The sequence below is a fragment of the Arachis ipaensis genome, chromosome B06 (assembly GCF_000816755.2).
Source record: "Arachis ipaensis cultivar K30076 chromosome B06, Araip1.1, whole genome shotgun sequence".
NCBI classification, from domain to species: Eukaryota; Viridiplantae; Streptophyta; class Magnoliopsida; order Fabales; family Fabaceae; genus Arachis; species Arachis ipaensis.
The window spans coordinates 110,867,707-110,880,136 of record NC_029790.2 but is presented as its reverse complement, the minus strand read 5'-3'; the positions used below and the strand labels follow the sequence as shown (position 1 = coordinate 110,880,136).

Below are 12,430 nucleotides of genomic sequence, written 5' to 3'. Positions count from 1 at the left end.
GGAAACAAAAGTAAAAGTAACTAAACCATTATTTATCTGGGAGCCATGAACCTGCAACTGTTTCTGTACTTCATGCATGAAGTTAAAGATTTTACAATCAAAAGTTTGAGGGAAATGCTGGATATGGAATCAAGGTTTAAATTGCTGCCACAATGTCGCTGTTTCTAAAACCGCAATTGTGGACGCATTGTTCACATCTTACAGAAATTTTTCACAGAATGCTAATAACAGCCATGTAACCATAATCATGATTATAACGGCAACGTATCGTATGTAAGCAAATACAAATACGAAGTTAGAAAAGAACTATTCTTTAAATCTAGGGTAAAGTATATTTTTTGTCCCTGAAATTTGCTAAAAGTTTCAAAAATATCCCTAAGTTCTATTTTGTTTCAATTTTGTCCCAAAAGTTTTCGGTTTGTATCAAATATATCCCTGACAATTAAATTTTAAAAAAATTTAGGACTAATATAACAATAATGCATGATAAATATGTTTGATTTGCTTATGTTAAAGGTTATTCTTGTGGAGTTATTCCTAAATTGGTCATAATTTTTTTGAAAAATTAGTCATTGGGTTAAATTTGATAAAAATCGAAAACTTCTATGACAAAATTGAAACAAAATAAAACTTAGGGGTATTTTTGAAACAATAAAACTTAGGGGTATTTTTAGAACTTTTAGCAAACTTCAACGACAAAAATATAATTTACCCTTAAATCTAAAATGAGATAAGTTTATATAATATATACATACATATATATACATACCTCTGGACCTTCTACTTGGACAGCAGTGTAATAGCTTGCATCATGCACAACCACCCCTTGTTTGAGCCTTTTCAAGAGTGCTCTTGAACCTTTTCCTCTGGAAAATATGGACACAAACCTTGTACATAAGAAAACAGGTTCCCAAAACTCCAATTCCCTAACAAACTGTTAACACCCATTTGGGATTTAAAAAATTAAAAGCAAGTTACTTTGACTATCCAGCATGGATTTACCAAATTGACTACCAATGTCGACTTCTGAGATAAAATTGGTCCATTGGTGTCTTTTGTCGACATCAAATTAGTCCTAACAAGGAATGATTTGATGTCAAACATGACACTAACAGACAGCTTTTTAAGAACTAATTTGATAGGACTTGTATTCTGAAAATAAATAAATAAATAAATGTTTGCTTAAAAGTAAAAGACACCAGTATAACAGGAAATGAACAAGCTTCCGAGTTCCAACAATGGAGCATCATCATAAATGACCTACCTTCCTTGAAGTGCTAGAGGAAGGTAGTAACCCCAGAGTTTTGTCATGGTGAACCGCTTAGTGTGCCAAACATGAGTTCTCAGCCTCTTGGTTCCATCGCCAGAAGTACAAAACCCACTATCCAAGTTCATCTTAAGTTCATATCTCCGGCGCATGCGCCGACTTGGAAGCTTCTTTATCTCATCTTTTCCTAAAAGTAATTCAACACCACCAGTTTTATTATGTACTGTTCCCAGCTTTTGCCTCTTTCTTCTTGTCCCAGCTTTGCTATTAAAAGAACTAGTTCGTCTTCTCTTGTTTCTTTGACTCCTATAATCACCCTTTATTCTGTCCGCTATAACAGATTGAAGACTCTCAAGCTCATAGGCCCTAGATTCTGCAAACTTCTGCACATTGATTTTGCGAGTTGCCATATCTGCTGAAAATTGAGGTCCTTTAGTTCCTTCAGTAACCATCCTAACAAAATAAGTACGAGAAAGGATATCACTTCATGATGAAATTGGTATTAAAGATTCTTTAGAAAACAAACAAACAAACAAACAAACAAATAAATAAAAGTTTTGCAAAGAAATAACAAGTGCATCAATGTGTGTACCTTGGGAACAAGAGTGAAACAGTGAAAGGTTTAAAAACTGAAAAACAGCAGAACAGAACTCGAAAAAAGAGAAGCAACCGTCACAGTGGAGGCAAGAGCATCAGGGATGCTCGTTTGGGCTATAGAACAAGAAGGGAAAAAAAGGAAAAAGGGGTTTAGACATTAGATATATGGTACCATAAAAACATTTACAAAATGAACCCGTGCTCTATGTCTTGATATTCACTGAACAGTCCCAAAACTGTTTGGATTCATGTTGCCTATGACCCTAATTTTTTCAGTTATCTGAAAATTTGATTAACAAAAATTCACTTTTATTATCGTATTCAAGGTTCAAAAAACTGGACCAGACATCAAACCAGTCAAATTATAGGATCAAAGAGTGTGCATGGGTGGGGTGAAACCAAGTTTGCTTTAATCCAGACCATAGTTACATGAATTCACCAATTAGGTGACGCACCGCATAGCAATTCACAAGTCATATGTTTACCAAAATGCTATAAGTATACTTTTCACAAAATATGTTACATGTGGTGTACCACGTAGGCATACCCGTCCCATACCAGAATGTATGCATTTCATGTAACTATGATTCAGACCCTGTCCTTAATTTTGACTGGACCAATATTTTAGACTCTTACCAAAAGCCGAACAAATCTCATCCTTTTCGGATCACAATAAGACCAGGTCTAGATCTGGTTTATATCGGGTCTAGAAGATTATGCCTAAACTAAAAAAAATTAAGAGGGCAAAATCCCAATAGCATTTAATTCTACACCAAAGTCTGGAACCTTGAAATCTCCAACAGCAACTATTCCATAACATAGGAAAATTCACTTAGAAAACATATAGCAAGTAGATGCCAAAGTCTGGAATTAAAGCATAATAATCACTAATAATATAAGTCTAAAATTAAAGCATAATGACCATTAATTTGTGGTGCAATAGAACTAGTAGGCAGTGAAGAACAATAAAGAACAAAATTGGTAAAGAACACAACAATAAAAAACAATCATACCAAAACCATCAAAATATATTCAATGTTTCTTTTTCAGTTAAGATAAAAAAAAATAAACAAATACAGAAGGCCTACCTGCAGGCAGGAGGGGATAGCAGTGAGAGAGCAGAGGAGGCGAGACAGAGGTGCGAGGCGGAGATGTGAAGCTGCAATGGAGCTATGAAGTAGTTGAGCAGCGAATGAGAAGCTGGAAAGTTGAAATGCATGTGGTTACTTTTCAGCGTGAAGGTTCGTGGAGGCCGGTGGAAGGGGAAGAAGGGCGGCTGGGATGCTGTGACATAAACCTCTACGACACTACTTACTTGTTTTCAACCAAGCCGCCCCGGTTCAGTTAATAGACCAGGTGTGTGTTTGGATTAAAGTTTGTAAACGGGAGTTTGTATAGAATTGATCAAGATTGCGAGAACCGAACCGGTCAATGAACCGGTAGAGTAACTGGTTCAATGGTTCAGAGGTTTAACCGGAATTCAACCGGGGTTCAACCGGAATTCAACCGGTTTAACTAAATATAAAATAAAATTATTAAAAATTTAATATATAATTTTAAATATTTAAATTTAATGATTTCTAAGTAGATAAAATTTAAAATTTTACAATTTTACCTAATAAATTATCCATAATTTATCATTAAAAGTTCACAAACATCTTCAAACATCAAAATGTATAACTAATAAAAATCAAAATACGCATAAATGACAAATCAGAATAAGCATAAACAACTCAATCAGAAAAATCAGAATAAACAAAGAAAAATTCCAACATAAACAATGGAGTGAAGCTCTGCACCACAGCACCATCAACAACAGATCAGAAAAATAAACAACCAGAATCAACAAATCAGAAAAATCAGCATAAACAATTTAAAATCAGAATCATAGCATAAACAACTCAGAATTGATTCCAGCATAAACAATTTGGCGCATTAAGTTGAATTGAATCAAGTCAGTCCATGTTTATTGCTTAATGACTTTCTGTTATTGTAAGTGTTACTCTCATTCATCAATGCAGTTTATTTTATTGTTTACCTCAACTTGGTGAGTCTACTTTTTGTCCATATGATTATCCCCAATGGCTATCTCTATCAGTACTGCATAATCTAATGCATAAGGTGAGGCAGGCACCATCAATTCATGTGGGAAAACACTAAGCAATGCATGAAAGATGTATAATATAGGATTCCTAAATCATGGAGTCATGACAATTAATCAAATCTTTTACTTTTGAACAAAAGCAAAGGTCCTAGGTATGCAGGCACTTACTCTTTTTGCCACCACTTCCATAAAATTTCCAGCCATAAAGTACAAACTAAATATAGGATGTAGCTTCAACATAAAAACTCTGTTTTGTGTTTCAAAAAGTGGTGGGCACAAGGAAAACTTTCAAGTAAATATATTCAGCAAGAGAAGCTCTGATTAATATTTAAAATAATGGTATAACTCGAATATATTTATAGTTATATATACAACATAGGTGACAATCTACTAGAACATCAAAGATAATGCTACCATTTTATGCTATCAACCACTGCCTAAGTAAGGTCTTAAACATTCTTCAACAGATGCACTTATTAGATTTTAAACCTTCAATCACTTTGATCCACTCTTCAATTCTGTTTTCTATTTTGCTATTGCTGTTAAATTTCTTACCTCAGGTACCAGTTATTACAGTGAATCACAACATGCTTCCTATTCTTGAAAATCCAAACAGAAGCAAGGTTGCGAACACAGAGAGAGAGCGCTCGAACAGAGGAGACGACGACGGCCACAGAGCATCCACACGACGGCGAGGGAGCTTCCTACGACGGAGCTTCCCAGCGGAGAAGAGTTCCGCGATGACAACGAAGCGGGGAGGCGGGAGCTGCGGAGGCTGGTGGCTGCGGGGCTGGAGGGGGAGCTAGGGTTCTTTGTTCACTTTTCAGTTTCAGAGGAGCGGAGTGGGACTTGGATGCATTGGGGGATTTAGCTAGTGTTTGTTTTGAGGTACTGACACAGATATGAAGAGATTGAGATTTAGTATGTGTTTATTAGTTTAGAGATTGGTATCAAAATTTTTATTTTTGTCTCTAAATTTTAGTATTTTAGTATCTTCAAAAAGTAAGAACACATTAATAATATTTTATATCTAAAATATTCTTATTTTAATTAATTAATTCCAATTTTATTCTTTATGTAAATTAAATTAGAGTTTTATTCTTGTTTCAATTCTTGTTTCTCATTTTGTACCAAACAAAATATTGAGATTTATTTCAATCTCTGTCTCTTATAATCTCTGTCTCTCGGTCTTAGTCTTTCTATCTCTGTCTCTCCACCAAACACTACCTAAAATTTTTTTTAAGATATAAAACGGCCCCGCTTTGGAAGGGTGCACTGAACCGAAAAACCTTTAAAAAATTGGCCAATTTCGACGATTCCCCGATTAACTACCGATTCGACCGTTTTTTTGCCAAACCCGATTATTTTAGTTTACTATTATTGTAATTTAAAGTTGATTTTATAATGCCTACCCTGTCTGGCCTAATTTAATCTGCTAAAAGTTTAAAAGTATGATTTTAATTTTGGTCAATTATTTGGAGTTTAAAGGTATGATTTTAAACTAATGATAATAGGTAAAATTGCTCCCACCTCAAGGGCCACACATTGTCTAGCTTCATTTCGGCCTAATCAAATCCTAATCAAAAACAATAAACGTTAAGATCAAAGTTCGGTCATCTGGTTCGAGTTGGTTGAACTAAAATTTGGGAAATAAAAGTTAAAGGGTTAAGAGTAAAAAAATCGACTGAATCTATTGGGTCGATTTGCCAAAAAAGGCTGATTGAACTAAAATTTTGAGTCTGTCAAATCGAAAAAAAAAAAATAGCCGAAACAACGTGAGCTAAAATCTCGTTAAAAAAAAGTGATTTATACTAATTTTTGTTGTGATAAGATTATTTACGTGGATGTCCATTTATGATGGGCGGTTCAGTATTTTTAAGGAAAAGTACAATTAATAAGCATTTGAAAAAGCTATTCTCTGTACATCTATAAATAGAGGATTAAGTCTCTGAAAGTAACACACAACAATAAAGTATTCTTCTCTCCTCCTTCTTATACACTGCTAACACTTCTCTCTTTTTATAAATTATTCCTATTATATTGAGATTATTATATTAACTAATATTAATACTAGATTTTCTACTTCTACTTTTATATTTATTATATCTTCTTTTATTTATTTCACACACGTTATCAGCACAAGACTCTAATCAAATTTTTAGGAAGACTTAGGTAACAAATTTTCATTATGTCGAAACTCTCTCATCTTGAACTCAATGCTCTTGATATATCTGGAAATACTATCATGGATATTAGATGCTGAAATTCATCTTGATTCAATGGATCTTGAAAATACCATTAAGACTGGAAATAATGCATTCCAGAAGGATAAAGCCAAAGCCATGATTTTTCTTCGTCGTCATCTTGACGAAGGATTGAAAAATGAATATCTCACATTAAAAGATCTTGCAGATCTTTGGAAAGACCTTAAAGAAAGGTATAATCATCAGAAAATGGTGATACTTCCTCAAGCTCGATACGAATGGACGCACTTGCGTTTACAAGATTTTAAACCCATAAATGAATATAATTCTGCAATGTTTCGAATCACCTCACGAATGAAATTATGTGGAGAAAAGATAACTGACCATGATATGTTGGAGAAAACATTCTCAACCTTTCATGCCTCGAATGTGCTCCTGCAGCAGCAGTATCGAGAAAAATGGTTTAAAAAATATTCTGAGTTAATTTCTTGCCTTCTTGTTGCTGAACGCAACAATGAGTTGCTCTTGAAAAATCATGAAGCGCGCCCAGCTGGCGCTACCCCATTTCTTGAAGTAAATGTGGCAAATTAGCCCAGAAGAGGTAAATGGCAAGGTTTCAATAATAAGAAAAATTATGGAAGGAAAAGGAATTATATTCAAAAGAAAGGATCTCACCAGAAGTGGGATAAAGAAAGAAATATCGAGCAGAATAAATCAACAGAGGATAAGTGTTTCCGTTGTGGTGGAAAGGGCCATTGGTCTTGTACCTGTCGTACTCCAAGGCACCTAGTCGATCTTTACCATGCATCTTTGAAAAAGGACGACAAGGGAAAAGAGTCGAATTTCGTTTCAAATGATGCTGAAAATTCCACCACTCATTATGATGTATCTGATTTCTTTAAGGATCCTAAGGGAAATATTGGTCATTTGATTAATGATGGAATAGTTTAATGTGTGAGATTGTTAAGTATTTATGTAAATAAATAATGTAAAAAACTTATTGTTAATTTTTATTTTCTATGTATTTAAGTTTCAAATATAATGTATATAAATAATGAAATATTAATGTTTATGAATTTTGAAATCCTTAAATGTGTCATGTTTTAAAATAAAATTTTATTATATGACATTATTTTTATGTGCAATATTTCTTAGAAAAGTAATTCCGATCAAGAATTCAATTTAACTGTGCATACTACTCATTTTATTATTATTATTTGTTTTTGAAGAAAATGGGAAGGATATATAATGAAAAGGGATAAGTATGGTTTTGGTCCCTAAAGTTTAGGGCCAGAATCGATTTTGTCCCACTTCTAATTTTGGATTTAAAATTGTCCTTAACATTTTTTTTCGTATTAAAATCGTCCTTTTAATTTTTTTTGGACAAAAATACCCTCACCACTACCAACATAATTACCTCCTCCAGTAGGGCTGGCAATTCATACCCTACCGCGGGTACCCAACTCGGTCTAACCCGTTCGGGTAGGGTAGGCTACCCTACCCGCTGCGGGTAGGGTAGGCTACGGTCCGGGTATGCCTGCGGGTAGGGTAGGGTACGGGTTTAGGGTGTACCCTACCCTACCCTACCCGCACCTTAAATATATAACACATATTTTATAAAAATTAGGAATATAGTGAAAGAAGTGAGAGTTGAACCTACAACTTCTCTTATGTAATGCCTTACAATAAGTGAACAACCATTAAACTAGTTAATTAATTTAGTAATTTAGAGTATTAGTTTGTTATTTTTTATGTTATTAATATGTATAAAATTTGAAATGATTGAATTTTATATTTACTTTGAAAAAATTTGATACATCTGCGGGTAGGGTAGGGTAGGGTAGGGTTTAAAACTTTAGAGTGCGGGTAGGGTTAGAGTTGAGAGATTCTCAACCCGCGGGTAGGGTAGGGTAGGGTAGAGTTTTAATAGAATTTTCAACCCGCGGGTAGGGTTAGAGTAGGGTCCAAACCCTACCTTATCCTACCCATTGCCAGCCCTACTCCACCACCACTGCCACCAACACCAACACCACCGCCACAACCAGCTCCAGCACCACCACCAACACCAACACCAACACCACCCCCACCAACTGCCACTCCACCACCATTTTAATTTTATATTTTTTATTAAAGTAAGGGTAAATTTGGAATAAATTAAAAAAATTTATTGAAAAGGACGATTTTAAAATGAAATGCAACATTAAGGACGATTTTAAGTCGAAAATTACATTAGGGACGGTTTCGATTCTGACCCTCAACGTTAGGGACCAAAACAGTACTTATCCCTAATGAAAATGTATGCCTTGCGGATAGTGCAAGTTCGCACACTATTCTCAAAAGTGATATATATTTTACCCACCTGGTGCCAAAAGAAGAATGTGTTAATACTATTATTAGCTCAGGCAATGTGATTGAAGGTTTCGAAAGAGCTATAATTTTGTTTCCGGAGGAACAAAATTCATAATAAATAATGCACTGTTGTCTACCAACTCATGATTCAAATAAGAAAGTTATATTAGAAAAATTATCCTCACTTTCATCTGGGTTATATTATACCAAGATTAGTGCAATTGAATCACATGCCATTGTAAACCAGAAGTTTACTAACCTAAATGATTTCATAATTTGGCACGACCGATTGGGTCATCCAGGAACAACCATGATGAGGAGAATTATTGAAAATTCTCATGAACATTCACTAAAGAACCAGAAGATTCTTAAATTTAGTGAATTTTGTTATGCTGCATGTTCTCAATGAAAGTTAATTTTAAGGCCATCACCAGTAAAGGTTGGATTTGAGTTCCCTGAATTCCTAGAAAGGATTCAAGGTGATATATGTGGACCTATTCATCCACCATGTGGATCTTTTAGATATTTTATGGTCCTAATAGACGCATCTTTGAGATGGTCACATGTGTGCTTATTATCTTCTCGCAACCTGGCGTTTGCGAGATTACTGGCTCAAATTATTCGATTAAAATCACAATTTCCAAAAAATTCAATCAAAGTAATTCGTCTTGATAATGCTGGTGAATTTACTTCCCAAACTTTTGATGCTCATTGTATGACTAATGGAATAAGTGTTGAACATCCAGTAGCTTATGTTCACACACAAAATGGGTTAGCAGAATCACTTATAAAATGCCTCCAATTAATTGCTAGACCCTTACTTATGAGAACAAATCTCTCAACCTCGGTTTAGGGGGCATGCTATTTTACATGCCGCAGCACTTATTCATTTGAGGCCAACGAGTTACCATCAGTTCTCTCCTATGCAATTAGCTTTTGGCCAGCAGCCAAATGTCTCCCATTTAAGAATATTTGGGTGTGCGATATATGTTCCCATTGTACCACCTAATCGCACCAAAATGGGAGCCCAAAGAAAATTGGGGATATATGTTGGATATGATTCTCCCTCTATAGTGAGGTATCTTGAGATACAAATTGGAGATGTATTTAAAGCCCGATTTGCGGATTGTCATTTTGATGAATCAAAATTTCCAACATTAGGGGGAGAGAATAAGTTTCCTGAAAAGAAACTTAATTGGAATGCATCATCCTTGATGCATTTAGATCCTCGATCAGGGCAATGTGAACTAGAAGTTCAAAAGATTATACATTTGCAAAGAATAGCAAATGAATTGCCTGATACATTTTTCGATGCAAAGAGGATAACCAAATCTTATATACCAGCGAAAAATACCCCAATTCGAATTGATGTCCTAGTAGGACAAGTAGCCACTGAAGCAAATTCACGCCAGAAGCGTGGCAGGCCTGTCGGTTCCAAAGACAAAAATCCTCAAAAGAGAAAAGAGGTAAATACTATTCATGTTGAAAAAGACATAGTAGAGACACCTGTAGTTGTCCAAACTTCTGATATAGTTTTAACGCCAGAAGACGTTCAGGTACCTAAAAATTATGAAAATAACGAGATCTTGATAAATTATGTCTTTACAAGAGAGAAATGGGACCGAAATAAGACAATTGTCAATGGAATATTCGCATATAATGTGGCATTAAATATCATGCATGAAAGTAAGGATCTTGAGCCAAGATCAGTCGAAGAATGTCGACAAAGAAATGATTGGCCAAAATGGGAAGAAGCCATGAAGGCTGAGTTAGACTCACTTGCAAAACGTGAAGTCTTTGGGCCTATAGTCCGTACACCAGAAGATATAAAACCTGTTGGATACCGGTGGGTATTTGTGAGAAAATGAAATGAGAAAAATGAAGTTGTGCGCTATAAAGCCTGACTTGTGGCACAAGGTTTTTCACAAAGGTCCGGTATAGATTATGAAGAAATGTATTCCCCTGTAGTGGATGCGATAACATTGCGTTATTTGGTCAGTTTATCTGCATATCATAAACTGCATATGCATTTAATGGATGTGGTAACAGCCTATTTATACGGATCATTAGATCGGGATATCTATATGAAAGTCCCTGAAGGATTAAAGATATCTAAACCATCCAATGAATATTCACAAGGGTTATACTCAGTCAAATTACAAATATCTTTATATGGTCTAAAGCAATCTGGATGAATGTGGTATAATCGTCTTACTGAGTATCTGGCCAAAAACGGATTCAAGAATGATGATATTTACCCCTGTATTTTCATAAAGAAAACTGCATCTGGATTCATTATTATTGCTGTGTACGTTGATGATTTAAATATCATTGGGACTCCTGAAGAGATTCCAACAATTATAAAAACTCTAAAAGAAGAGTTTGAGATGAAAGATCTTGGAAAGACTAAATTTTGTCTCGGCCTGCAAATCGAGCATATAAAAAAGGGATCTTTATCCATCAAACAACATACACAGAGAAGATCTTAAAAAGATTTTATATGGATAAGTCACATCCCTTGAGTACCCCAATTATCGTAAGATCTTTGGATGTGAAAAAGGATTAATTCTGTCCTAAAGAAGAAAATGAAGATATCCTTGGTCCAGAAGTATCATATCTTAGTGCCATTGGAGCGCTAATGTATCTTGCTAATAATACACGACCCGATATATCATTTGCTGTGAATTTAATAGCAAGATATAGTTCCTCTCCAACTAGAAGACATTGGAGTGGAATCAAACAAGTCTTTTGATATCTTCATGGAACAGTTGATATGGGATTGTTTTATCCTTATGGATCCAAGTCACAACTAATTGGCTATGCAGATGCTGGATACTTGTCTGATCCACACAAAGGGAGATCTCAAACAAGATACCTATTCATATATGGTGGAATAGCTATATCATGGAGGTCCACGAAACAGACGATTGCTGCAACATCCTCTAATCATGCCGAAATACTAGCGATTCATGAAGCAAGTTGCGAGTATTTTTAGCTCAGGAGTTTGATCCAATATATTCTGTCATCATGTGGACTAATTGATCATAAGATAGCTCCAACTGTCCTGTTTGAAGATAATACATCATGTATTGCTCAACTTAAAGGCGGATACATCAAAGGTAATAGAACGAAACATATTTCTCCCAAATTCTTCTTCACTCATGATCTTCAAAATCAAGGGACAATTGGTGTCCAATAGATCCACTCAAGTGACAATCTGGCAGATTTATTCACAAAGTCACTCCCAAAATCCTCCTTTAAAAGATTGGTACATGAGATTGAGATGCGCTGATTTCAAGGCATTAAATGATGTCGACAAGAGGGGAGACTGTACTCTTTTTCCCTTGGTCAGGTTTTTTTCCATTGGATTTTTCTTGACAAGGTTTTTAATGAGGCAGTCCCCATCATAAAGGATTTTGTACTCTTTTTCCTTCACTAAAGTTTTTCCCATTGGATTTTCTTTAGTAAGGTTTTAATGAGGCATAATCCTAAATGGACATCCAAGGGGAGTGTTGTGATAAGATTACTTACGTGGATGCCCATTTATGATGGGCGGTTTAGTATTTTCAAGGAAGAGTACATTTAATAAGCATTTGAAAAAGCTATTCTATGTACATCTATAAATAGAGGATTAAGCCTCTGAAAGTAAACACACAACAATAAAATATTCCTCTCTCCTCCTTCTTATACACTGCTAACACTTCTCTCTCTTTTTATTATAGATATATAAATTATTCCTATTATATTGAAATTATTATATTAACTAATATTAATACTAGATTTTCTACTTCTACTTTTATATTTATTATATCTTCCTTTATTTATTTCACAACAATTTTTTATTTTTTGTTATTTTTTATTTTTCTTTCATTACTTTGTTTGCACTCTCATACATATACTGATATATTC

At 34.7% G+C, this 12,430-nt stretch overlaps 1 protein-coding gene across 1 annotated transcript in view; it reads right to left on the bottom strand.

Moving 5' to 3' along the window:
- The window catches only part of LOC107604984, a gene marked incomplete in the record, with an annotated part of 11,228 nt that extends 7,868 nt beyond the window's left edge, over positions 1 to 3,360 (bottom strand). Inside the window, 3 exon segments of the mRNA XM_016306713.2 lie at positions 770 to 866; positions 1,265 to 1,720; positions 2,953 to 3,360. Of these exon segments, the coding sequence (XP_016162199.1) occupies positions 770 to 866; positions 1,265 to 1,720; positions 2,953 to 3,083 (684 nt within the window).